The sequence below is a fragment of the Rhizoctonia solani genome, chromosome 3 (genome assembly GCF_016906535.1).
Source record: "Rhizoctonia solani chromosome 3, complete sequence".
In the NCBI taxonomy this organism is placed as follows: Eukaryota; Fungi; Basidiomycota; class Agaricomycetes; order Cantharellales; family Ceratobasidiaceae; genus Rhizoctonia; species Rhizoctonia solani.
Window position 1 is genome coordinate 567,200 of NC_057372.1, and position 12,412 is coordinate 579,611.

The window sequence follows — 12,412 nt, forward strand, 5'->3', positions numbered from 1 at the left end:
GGGAACATGAGCTGCTAAGTAGCACATTTTGGGATGGCAAGAAATACAGATTCATTCATCTTCTATACCTTCTATTCTGGCCTCCGCTGCCAGATACTCTGTACACTCTGTTCGAGATTTGTCGACATCGACAAAGACCAAAAGCAAGAAGGAGAAGACACCCAAACCTAGAAGGAATGCGAACGGCCTGGGCGCATATGTTAGCTATGCTCTTGCTGTAACGATAAGGTTTATACATATTGTTATTGTTGCTATCATCAATGATGGCACTTGATACGAAAGGTCCAATAAAAGACGACGTTTTGCCGATCTAGGTCACAGAAACATCAGAAATTGACAAGGATGAGAAGGAACGCTCAGAGCTTACAACGCTGAACATAGCAAAAAACAGGAACTCTTTGCCTTTTGGCACAACCTCACTAATCATCGTCTGACTATATGCATACCATGGACAAACAAATACGCCATAGAATGCTTGATATGCCCAAATCTAGGACAAGAGTAAGGTAAAATATATAGAAGCATAGTATTACTGAAGCATACCTCCCAGAGATGTTGGAAACTAGCACGTAACATTAATTTTATGCAGTGTGAGGACGCATAGACAACTCACCCAAAACGTGTCGTCCAGATCCCAACCAGACCCCAACCACACAGCACTAGAATCCAAAATGCATTAAATAGGAGCATCTGATACGCATTAGACATTTGATTAAAGTGATTGGCTCAAGGGCTGCTTACCGCTTTTGTGGATATCTTGAATTGTTTTTGAACAAGCCAGAATACGCTAAAGAACGGGTCAGATCATGCACAGATATTTATACGTAAGGATTTACTAAATCCCAACCATTTGTGCGGCGATACCCACAATCAATAAGTATGTGAGCTGTAGGGTCGAGTAAGATGCCAGGCTGTTCTGCAGAGTTCCGATGACGGTAACGCAGGTGTTCAGAACATCGCCCCTAGCCAATTTTTTGTAAATTCCGGAAAAGAAAGGCCTTTAGCAGAATCACTCACATCAAAAAGTAGAACAACAAGTAAAGAAAAGTCTGTTTCAGCTTCCAGCACTCTCTTAATGCAACCCAAGTTTGTAGTATACCGATTGTCAATAGACTCGCTCCAGGGGGCATCCTAGCGCCCGGTCTTCGCCGCTCAAGGACAAACCAAGGGATGGCACAGACCAGCCAAAAGCCTCCAGCGAGTGCGATGAGTGCCGAGAAAGCTTTTGTGTTGGCTTCCGGACTACTATCTGCATGCATTCCCTTTAGCATGCCTACCATGACAGCAAGCAATGCGATTTCTCCAGCCGAACAAACGGTGAACGAGATATTCGATAGTCGATTCCGAGAAAGAGAGTCCAGAGTTTGATGATCGCTCAGTGTTGTTTCGCCAGCATCCAGTGCCCGCTTCGATTCTTGCATTTCAGGTAATGAGCGCGCGAGCCCGGGGAATGCCGCGGTCCAAAAGGTCAACGCTCCTTGGTAGGTAATCACTGTGATTGCATTAATATCCGCTGTAGCCACTTGATGCACAGAAATCGTTCGACTTACACCCTAGCATATAGAGCGCCACTCCTGCCTCCCATTTTGAAGGTTCAGTCACCCCCAGCCACGCAAAGGCAACGGCGATCGCAACTACTGTGAAAGCGATAGTGATATTCGGACGCCATGATCCATAATCAGCCCATGCTCCAATAACGAGAAAAAGGACCGCCTGAATCGCGAATCTGTGCGCCGTTTCAGGCTAAACAATTGGGTACCCCATTGTGAAATGTACTCACGCAATCCCATTTGTGATAAGCACAATCGAACTGACTGCAGGCTGAATTTAGTATAATAGACCTGTCTTTTTTACGAGACACGTACTATCACGAACTTTTCCCATGAATGGAAGGACACAGACGGCATCTCCCTCGCAGGGTGCCGTATAAGGGGGGTGTGCCCTATCATAACCCGCCAAGTATAAGAGGTTTTGGAACTGGAAAAAAGTGCTTAATGCATTGTTATATGGATCATGGACGAACATTCACCCACCTGCGAAGGCCTATTATTGAAATTAGTCAAGTCCCAGCACGCCCGCGCAAATCATACATATACGCACCCATAATTAAACCCCGCCAGTCCATTATTACCGACATAATACAAATAATAAGACCAGAGTTCTTTCTTTGAAGTCTGCCACTTGGGGTCGGTCTCGATATCGAAGATATCTTCGACATGCTTGAAGCCGTGCAGAACCGGATGAGATGGCGTTTCTGGATCTTTTGTCGGTTGTGCGTCCAAACTCTGTACGTCTGCCTCCTGTGCGGACCGCATAGTAGTAATCAAACGGTTCCCTTCCGAGCTCCCAAGACGAGGGGGCGTATTATGAAAACCATATCTCCGATCGAGTATATATAGGTTTTTTAATATCGTGGCTTGGCGGTTTTGATTGGTTCGTATCAGGCTTCTTTCTAACCGAGGCTGCCGAAATTTAAAAACGCCCCCACGTACGTCACATGGCCAAAAAAAATCGGCCACGACATAATTCAAGCGCATATAGTCGACATGAATATAGTATTACAAGTTTATATATCGATTCCACCCGAGGATGACAAGAGATAATCTCGTTGGGGGAATCGGCCGGTCAGAAAGCAACGCCTTAAAGGTGTGAAGGAATCCCAGATTTACTCAACAATAATACCCGACATAACTCAAGAGCTGACACCCAGCACACAAATTGGATGCAAAGGCTCTTCATTGCGATAGATAAACAAAATCTAACTAATTCCATACACCCAGAACCACTTTATCACAAGCAAACAAGATTACAAGCTATGAAGATGCGAGAATGAAAAAACAAAATGACGAACAAAGAGGAGTATGTGGATGAATTTACAATAATTAAACAAATACCTCATCTAACGTGTTAACGATACGAACAGGACTCGAAACTGAGACATTTTGAGGCAGAGGTCAAGATGTTTAAGACATCGCCAGGCTTTCCATCGCCAGACCAAGAGGATCGGTAGAAGCCTGGTAGTCACGAGCAGCGCCAGACGCAGCATTGGGCTCGTTGCGGAAGAACACTTCGGGGCTTGTGCAGGCTGCGACAGCCCGTCGCATGTGCTGGGTGAGGAAGGAAAGTCCTACTTGGTATGCGGCTAAACTCAAGTTAGTACCATACGCCAGTACAAAAGAAAAAGACTTCAAGCTCACAGTTCATCCACCCAAAGCCCTCGCGAGGAATCATCTTGAAGTCAATTCCTTGGTTACCGTATTCAGCGTCAACCATGTGAGACAGTTTCACGGCGTCGAACTATAGTCGATAGTTAGGTCCCTTCAAGTTTGGAGGCAAATAGCTACACATACCTTTTCAGGGACAACACCATTAAAGTCGACAAATGCAACGGTCATCATGTACAGGAAGCGATAGGCAAGACGTTGTGCCTCTTCGAGATAGCCGTATCGCTCCAAACCAACCCAGGCCATGATTTGATGAGGCGGCCAGGCGTATCTAATATTTGTGCTATTAGCAAATAGCCTGAACCTTGATAAGAGCAAACTCACGGGAAATCCCATTGACGATTGGGGCGGTCCAAAGAGATTTTACCTCTCGATTCCTCAGTTCCAGAGACGAGACCGCCAATGACCTCGAACTTGGTAATCGATTGAGAACTTTGGGTCGAGTGAGCATAGTGCATCAGAATGAATAAAAGCGACCACTTACACGAGTTTCCAGGCCTGTTCCTCGCTCGCGCATCCAGCCCACATCGCCCAGAAGGCGGTGACACTCTCGTAGAGAATCTGCTTCTCGCGAACAGTGTCGTAGTCAAAATACAGCTTCTTGCCGTCGTTCCAGAGGTACTGGTCGATCCTGTCCTTTCGGAACAGCGCACGTTGGAACCACTCATCGCTAGACTGCACATGTTTAGTGCTGAGTCTCTTTTCCTTGGGACCAGTCTCATCGAATACCTCGGGGCAAGGAGGAAATGGCGAAAGAAGGAACTCGTCCTCGAGCTCGAGAGCATCGTCAAACACATCCCTGATAGCCGTCGCAATGTCAATCTCATACTTGTACAACAAGGCGTTGAGATCAATAGTTGCGAGATTGGCACATCGTTTTTCAAAGCGGTAGGTCGTATCGTGGCCAGATTCACGGACGGAGCGATCATGGAGGAAATACTCGTCGAGCTCGGGCTCGCTAATAACGCCGTCGTTGTACTTTTCGCTAAACTCGAGAATGGAGATACCATGCTTGCGTGCATAAGGCTCTAGGATGTGAGTGAAATGGGTAGCTTCCGTCTCGGGAGGGATACCAAGACCATCAGGACGATAGCGAGACAAACCCGTCTTGGGATCGAGACGAGGAAGAGACATCCAGACGCTGTGGTACTCTTTGATAGCGGCTTGGATAGCACGCTTGAGCCATTGGTGGTTGGCATCATAGTTGCGGCGATCGAGTTGGTTATAAATTTGCAGGGCCATATCGGTGAGGAATGGCGGCTGCGAACGGCAGAGGTACTAGATTTGGGAATAAGCATGCATTCGCCCTTGTCTCGGTAAGCAAGACTTACGTAGCTACGGCTTCCGTTCAAGATCTAGTGATTAAATAACCTTTGATTGAGAACCAAAGAAACCCCTTGGAAGAACCAACTCACTTTATTATAATGCTTGATCTCAAATATGAAATGCTCGACCATTCCTTGTGCCATCTCGACTTGGCCATCAACCAATAGTCCCAGCGAGATAAAGTACGAGTCCCAGTTGTACAGCTGACCATGTTGTGTAAGCTTCGATAGCCAACGTGTGCATTGATTCACGTACCTCATTGAAACGTGCCCCAGGCACAATGAACGGAATGCCCTTTAGAGTTGTCCCCCCTTGCCCATCGGGCGCTTCCCGCATAGCAAGAGCTAAAATTCCGGGACTCTCGTTCAGACTCTTGACATACACAGGGTCATCACACTTGGGTGGCATAACCTCGACTTCCAGGCCAAGATGAGGCTTGTCCCTGGCTACCTTGCGGTAATACTCGGCCATCTTGGGCTCACCAGCAGGAACGTAAATGCGAGGCTTCAGATTGGCCGTACGGTTTTTGGGATCAGCAACAATGATTTCCAGACCGTCGCCGTCGATGCGCCGAGTAAGGGAGTTCCAGAACGAGGTACGGATCATACGGGAGAGACGGTCGACCGGGTTTTCGGTGAGGCGCGCCTCGTCGAGAACGATGCGCTTCCTCCCGTGGTCGCGAGCGAGTGCAAGCTCTTGGAGAAGATTCGACAGCATATATGTTCCCTATCACCGAATGAGATGCTCTGACGATCATCCTTACCCTCATGACTTACTCGGATATCAAAACTCTTAAAGCCATTGCTGGTCGCCGTGCCAAGGGACATCACTTTTGGGCCGGAATCTGTGACGCTGATCTAATACGGGCGCAGGATGAGACTCCGTCTTAGAAACAAGCGTTTAAGAGCACATACCTGGAAATCACCATCAGTATCTTCTTGCTCTAGAACGAGGCGAATGGTCTCGTCGACATCGATAAGGAATCGTCGGGGGGCATTTCCCTTTTCATCTATTAGAGGAAATTTCGGCGGATAAGCGTCATATCGCTCCACTAGAGCATGCAATCATGCTCACCGTGAGACATCCTTCGACCTCGGTTTACCGCTTCGTTAGCGGCAGCTTGCATCCGACGGTCAGAGGGGACAGACTGTAAAAGCAAAAAAGGCAACAAGATCAAAATATATTCGTACAGAAAAGATAACGCGAGATTGGGGAGTAGGGTTATGTGGAGGGCGGAAGGGTTATCTGCGCAAACCCTAATGGGGAAAACAAATTGCGCGATAGAGGACCAAGATAGAAGGAAAACGGTGGACCCACGTTGCTGTAGCTGCGCGCTCGGCTGTGGAACTCCTTTCCGCCATAGTAGACGGAATCGTGGGCATGAACCGGGGGATGAGCCGACGCATCGTGGTCTTCAAAGAAGATGGCGTTGGGCGGATGATTGATTTTGGGCGCCATCGTACGCGTATATCAGACGCTAGATTCGCTTGCTACACTCAGCACGATTTGTCGATGATAAGTGGGGTGAACGCGTTCGTAGTAGAGTCCCTCCTGCGACTGGGCTAAAATGAAGGCACTATAGTATGTAAGTAGGAGACTCCTAGAGCTGTCTATGAGAGCGTAGTAATTGTTAGGGCGTGCTCAGTCTAGAAAGTTTTACGAGCGGACGCAATGTGGGGGAGGGCTCTAGGGGAGATGCTCCAGCTATTTATTTGCCGTCGGCTCGGGACCCTTTGCTTGTCAGACCTCATTTGCAATTACTACTTCCCTTTTTCAGATTTGACATTTGTTCCTGGGCATCGGTTCAGTTTGGACAGTACAGAGACAGACAAATGACATAGAATTGCACGAACTCAACAGAATTCTATCATCACGAGAGCCCAGGTGACTCTTGGTTCATAATCCTGTCAACGCTGTTGGGTCAGTTATGGGCCGACTCTGAGCGACATACCGCTCCCATATTAACCGACTTTGTACACGCTAAATAACCCTGATATTTTGTCAACGATCGCCCCTTCGGTTTTCTTCCGGGAGATACATAATTATCGGCCTAGACGTCACAGTCGAGATCTCAACGGTCCGAGATACTCTATCTGACCCAACTGCAAGGCCCGAAGTCCGACGTTTAGGAGCTCACATGATAGTTCTTGGTGTTCTCCGAGTCGAGAATGGTCACACCCGGATTGAGGCGCAATAGTGGTGCGATTTCAAGTGCCTGAGCGTTGATCTGCGCACCAGAAAGCGCTTAAATCACATTGATTTCTCCCATTGATGCGGTTGACCTTACGACCATGCCGAATCCTATTGCCTGTTTTGTACAAGTCTTGAATATACATAAATTCACTTCAAACATAGAAGCGATATGGAAAAAGAAAGGTAGTCCAAAGCACCGCCTGTAAAGCGTACCCATGACTTGTGTGTTTGGCCATGGATCACCTCATACATAGACATTGCGCCATGGCCGAGAATCGAGCTCAACTGCCGAGTCTATCCACGTCAATGCTAAAACAGGGGTTGAGTATCTTGTTTAAATGGTAATAAAAACACACATGTATTGTGTGAATGCGCAAGAGAAGAGCAAACCACCCCATTGAAATTCGTACAATTTTTCACTCTCGTGCTCCAAAAATGTGTTGTCTTCAGAAGCCCACCATACGGCTAGCGATGTTACAAGTTTATGATTTGTCTTTTTCATATCCATGGAGCAGAGAAGGTGGCACCGGGTGTAGGGTGGCGCATAAATGCCAATTGCGAGCCACGTGAGGTCGACACAATCGACCCAGAATGGTTGGTCTCCTTCATTGAATGTATGCGGATCATTATCTAAGTCTAGGGACTGACCAAGGAAAGCTCAGCCGCTCTAGTATATATTTGACAATGTAGAGTAAAAGTTCGCCAAGGTTCATCAAGAAGTGCACTGAAAGTGTTAATAAGTTAGCCAAAGGGAGTCAGGAAGCGCGTCTAAGGGTGCGCGTCCAAACAACAATTAAAGACGTTGTTGATACCCGATTCTTTCCTAGCCGGACGCGAAACGTACATAAAGTTAGGCGTAAGACGGGGTGTTGGAATCTTTCCCTCGTCTTGCTCACTCATAGGTACTTTTCCTTCTCAGGTGGGTACTCTAGACTAGAGGGATGGAGTTCGGATGACATATGTTTCTAATAGATTTGGCTTGACATTTGTTTCTGTGTGCGCCCACTCATTCATTTACGGGCATAGGTCGATTTTTCAATTTTCTACTATCGATTTTCTACTCGTGTTATTTCCCCAAGGTGAGTGTGTCATAACTTTCCAGGAGGTTGACAACTAATTCATTTAGCCTGATCCATAGTTATCATGCCAACCGACACAGCCGAGGACACAGAGGTCCCGTTCCACCTAGCAAGCGGCACCCTTACATTCACCACAACTCTTCATCGTCGACCACATTTCAGACATCGCTTTCTTCATTTACCCATTCGGCGCCCACACTCCCTTCGCAATCCCAAACCAGCCTAGGTCACTCGATCAAAGCTAGATACCCTGATCCCTATTCGGATAATCCATTCCTTCCATTGAGGGAACTGCGCCGTCTACGTTCTACAGAAGTCCTCTCCAATGGAGTAGTCGCCCACTCTCCACTTGCGGAAGTCTGGAAACCAAGTCCGGCTTTGAACGAGACGCCCAAGCCCCGAAGCAGGGCCATGTCGCTCATTCTGAGTGCTCTCGCCGATTCTTCGTCGATGCACACACCCGTTCTGACGCCCAACTTGGCATACTCGGACGAGGAAGACCTTGGCAACGTAGATTTTTCGCCCACTTCATCCAACGGAGCCCGTCCTTATACCTCGTATTTCGCCCGTAATGTGCGGGGAAGGTCCAATTCTATCGACTCGGAGTACGAAGAACTGGACACACCCGCCGAGTATCGAACCGCTGTCTCGTCTGACATTTTTCAGGTGGCTGCTACCCCGGAGGACGGTGATACCGGAGCGCCCGTCGACACAAACGAACAAGACAAAAAGGTATTGGGTGGGTCAGAAATGAATCTCCCTGAGTCCGCAGCCACACTGCAAATCCAAGACGGTGAGAAGCATTCATTTTGCTCGGTCAACCTTCAAACTAATGTTATTCCAACAATTAAGACAAGGCACAGAATCCATGCACGCCAGCTCGAAAAAGACCTCCACCCATCCAAGTTGGAAATCAGGGGCCAAGATTTACAACAGCGCAAATAATCGCCGCTAGTCCGAACACGCATGAGCCTAGCCCGGGCCTAGAAATCCTCAAAACGTCGGTAACTATCCAGACTGATGCAACGTTTATAACGGTCGAAGAGGAGGAAGAGAATGATATTGTCGAATCCCCCACCCGTAGGAGCGTCAAATTAAGTGACGCCAGTGCGTTTTCGTTGTCCTTGTTTCCTCCAGTACGTCAAAGGTTGTCAAGCGCAGCCGTTCATCTCGCTGACATGTTTTAGACCCCTACTACGCCCATGAACAGACAGAGTTGGGTAAGAAGCGGACAGTCGAGTATGGATGGAAGCAGTTTTTCGTCCAGTCGTCGGGGAGTGGGATCTCCAGTCGCATTCTCGACGCCTCGAGCTCACCCTTATTGCTCCGCACTACCCACACCTACCCGTCGCACACACCGCGCCACCATGTCGATCGACAGACAGCCTCGTTCAGAGGCATCGTTCAGACCTGGACGTGCATCCATTGACGCTCCTCGGTTCACCCATACCCTGAAACCCCAGCCTGTCACCCGTCCACGCGCAGACACCAGCTCCGATTCTTCATACAGCCAATCGAGCGATTCAGTCTCATTTTACTCGGACGCGGAGCGATCGAATACTTCTGTCATCGTACCAGCAGTCGAACAAGCTGAGCAGAAAGAAACTTCATATATGCGCTCTGAATCGGTATTTGAAACATCCATCGAATCTGTTTCTGTCAGCCGTACTTCCAGGGACGTGCTCTCCCAGTCCAGGCTTGGGTCTTGCGAGGATGTCGTATTGACCCGTGGGGTCCTCCCTCCAACGCGCAAACCAGTCCCCCAGTTCGAACAGCACGAGCTCGCCGAGATGACGAAACCTCAACCGCAACTGTCTCTCCCCGAATCCGAACCAGTGCTGACCCCCAGTTCGCCGTCCCCTGTGAGCGCGTTCTCGTTCAACTCTGCGCCCGTTCGGTCCAAGCCCAAGGCAAAGAAGAGAAAGAAGCTCCGAAAGCTCGTCATCTCTCACCCGCTTGCGAACGATGAGAATAATCTACCTACGGCTGGGTTGTCTCAAACGACGTTACCTATTGGGCCCAAGGTCACGTATAGTAGCAGCATTGGGTCGCTGAGGGATGAATTGCTCGGGAAGGCGAGCTCGCTCAGGGTTCCTTCGCTGAATCCGAGTCAGAAGAGGCCGAAAAAGTCCAAGAAGCAGCCGCCCCCGCCGTTTGACAAGTATGGATTACCAGACGAAGATCAATTGAGGCTTGTGAGTTTTTCTTTTTCTCTCGTCCCGCCCCATGCACAAGGTCACTCATTGGTGGGGCAAATCTAAAAGGCAAGCGAGATGTATGTATACGACGAAAACAGCCGTCCGGTCCGCTTTGGTGACATCTTCATGGGCCAAAAGACCGCAATCTGCTTCATCCGTCATTTCTGGTACGTTATCTGTAAAGCTCCCAATTGAAACTCCCCAAACTTATAGGACTTCCTTTTTTTTTAAAAAAAAAAAGGTGCCCGTTGTGCCAAGACTACATGTCCTCGATTGTCCATCTCACCGAGCCATCCCTTGTCAAAAAGGCTGGTGTCAAGCTCGTCATCATCGGCAATGGATCACCCAGCATGCTCAAATCGTACAAGACTGACATATTCAAGTGTCCGTACGAGATGTACACGGACCCGGACCGGGCGTTGTACAATGCGCTAGGAATGACGTTGAGGACGAATGATGGAGGAAGTGATGAAGAAAAGGGTTCGTACGTGAAGCATGGGACGTAAGTATATGTTAGCGCCATGTATAACTCGGTGTACTAATTGATCTGACCAGGTTCACGGGCACAATGTTGGTCCTCAAGCGCGCTATGAAAATGCCGCTGGCAAATGCGGGTGACATTAAGCAACTTGGAGGGGAGTTTATTCTGGGCCCCGGGTGAGTTATCATTGTCAACTACTTCAAACACGCCATCTGACTTGTCTATTAGTCTCAACTGCTCATTCGCGAGCAGGATGCATACAACTCGTTCGCATATACCCATTCGAAACCTCCTACAAGCCGCGGGGGTATCGATGAATCCCTGGGAGACCGACTTGTCCATCCTCCGTTCACCAACAGACTCGTTGAGGTGGACAGACGCTCAAAACGAGGATATGAACAGTATGATCCGAAAAGGATTGCAAGCGAGCTGCGGAGACGAGGGATGTCCGTTCGAACCCGACGTCAAAGAAACCAAGTTGGATATACGAGAGTTCCAGCGTTTGATTGATCGATTGAAAGAGGAAGACTCGGGGCCGGTCGAATATCCGACAACGTACCTCAAGGAAGTCCTAGGCGAAAGTCTAACTGAGCTTGACCAATTGGAGGCGGTTGCAGAAGTACGAGGGACCTGGTAACATTCGTTTGATATTTCGCACATTCGTTTAAGCTGGACCTTTTATATCCGTTACCTATCATATTATATTTTGGACTATTTCAGGACTATTAGCTCGGCGTTATTCGCCAATACTGTACCACCTGTTGATTCTTTGAACGTGTTAGTAGGGATGATTTATTTGGGGGTCGCATGTAGTTTATCTGCATCGATCGAATATACTGCGAATACTGTAATACATTGGGTGTTCAAGCCATGTTTTCGATAAGGGTATCGCGCATCTCTCCGATAACAGCCACTTGGGATTGCCCTTGTAGCTCTACGAGACGGGTCAGCAAAAATCCAAAATGGAAGCGAGTTGCACCCACTGAAGGTGGCCTCGATTACAGTAATCTCTGGCGCAGTCGTATCAAATCCAGTAAACGCACACCAATCGTTGGCGACTAGACCAGCTCCAATAACGTCGGAACCTCGGTTCACAGTTCCAGCCTAGTCCACCACACGCTTGTAAGTCGCACGACCAAAATTCCACAGCGCGGGTGAAACTCACCACCAACGGTATTTGCAACAACGAAGAGAGTTCGTCCTGGTCTTGAATACTCGTTCGAGGGTGAACCAACCCTCCCTGATTGGTGATTACACAATAGCTGCCGACGAGAACGTTGTCGGCGACAGTTTGGCGAAAGACTTCTACTTTTAATACGTCTGCGATGATCTCCTCGGTCTCTCGATCGATATCAGGGTGCACGAGTGCGACGTAATCATTGCAAGCAATGACATTTCCCAGCGCAGAGAGTCGCTCTTCCACCCGCTGTATCGCTACCGAATCAGGCAGAGAGTTCCTGAGGTGCTGAAGTTCTTGATCGGTGGTCGAAGAGGGGACAAGTAGCCCATGGCGATTGCCTGAAACAAATCAATAAGTATAGATATGCAGCCGGTGTGAATTAATAGCCTACCTGCAGTTAATCTGCCAATAATTCTGGTCCCTCCGATGGTCGTATTCACAATCGGAATAACACCGCCGAGTTCACTCTCAAACGTCGAGTAAAAGTTTGTGCTTCCACCGACGGAGACAAGGCAGTAACTAGATCCAAATTAGCCACTAGATCGTGCATACAGCCATGTCACATACGAGTTTGTCAGTTTGGAGAACACTCCGATATCGCTGCTGTTTTCGAATTGCAGACCTGGAGATTGGATGAGTAGTCTGTCAAGTCTGGACAACCAATGTGACACTCACGGACAGCCATGGTAATGAAAGATCTATTCGATAAACTTCAAGTAAAGTAGTTTAGA

General features: G+C 48.4%; 4 protein-coding genes across 4 annotated transcripts; 1 reads left to right on the forward strand and 3 right to left on the reverse strand.

Annotated features, from left to right (window-relative positions):
* Window positions 1-51: 51 nt before the first annotated feature.
* On the reverse strand, window positions 52-2,315 carry RhiXN_02559 (autophagy-related protein 22; the record flags this gene model as incomplete). Its single annotated transcript, XM_043322376.1, has 13 exons — window positions 52-187; window positions 237-310; window positions 368-490; window positions 544-562; window positions 614-690; window positions 742-787; window positions 837-962; window positions 1,018-1,492; window positions 1,551-1,726; window positions 1,781-1,814; window positions 1,866-1,977; window positions 2,034-2,043; window positions 2,101-2,315. 13 exons carry the CDS (start codon window positions 2,313-2,315, stop codon window positions 52-54), a joined length of 1,623 nt encoding a protein of 540 aa, XP_043177872.1.
* Window positions 2,316-2,963: 648 nt separating this feature from the next.
* Window positions 2,964-6,008, reverse strand: RhiXN_02560 (trehalase; the record flags this gene model as incomplete). The annotated part of the gene is made up of 12 exons (XM_043322377.1): window positions 2,964-3,142; window positions 3,198-3,297; window positions 3,351-3,495; window positions 3,549-3,656; window positions 3,709-4,502; window positions 4,556-4,579; window positions 4,640-4,753; window positions 4,806-5,276; window positions 5,327-5,407; window positions 5,465-5,559; window positions 5,625-5,697; window positions 5,868-6,008. 12 exons carry the CDS (start codon window positions 6,006-6,008, stop codon window positions 2,964-2,966), a joined length of 2,325 nt encoding a protein of 774 aa, XP_043177873.1.
* A 2,225-nt stretch (window positions 6,009-8,233) lies between these two features.
* On the forward strand, window positions 8,234-11,138 carry RhiXN_02561 (AhpC/TSA antioxidant enzyme; the record flags this gene model as incomplete). Its single annotated transcript, XM_043322378.1, has 7 exons — window positions 8,234-8,615; window positions 8,675-8,958; window positions 9,010-10,017; window positions 10,087-10,187; window positions 10,262-10,522; window positions 10,576-10,677; window positions 10,730-11,138. The coding sequence occupies 7 exons, from the start codon at window positions 8,234-8,236 to the stop codon at window positions 11,136-11,138; spliced, it is 2,547 nt and encodes an 848-aa protein (XP_043177874.1).
* Window positions 11,139-11,364: 226 nt separating this feature from the next.
* RhiXN_02562 (eukaryotic translation initiation factor 6) lies at window positions 11,365-12,366 on the reverse strand (the record flags this gene model as incomplete). Its single annotated transcript, XM_043322379.1, has 6 exons — window positions 11,365-11,435; window positions 11,485-11,605; window positions 11,667-12,019; window positions 12,073-12,200; window positions 12,249-12,303; window positions 12,357-12,366. 6 exons carry the CDS (start codon window positions 12,364-12,366, stop codon window positions 11,365-11,367), a joined length of 738 nt encoding a protein of 245 aa, XP_043177875.1.
* Between the last annotated feature and the right edge of the window lie 46 nt (window positions 12,367-12,412).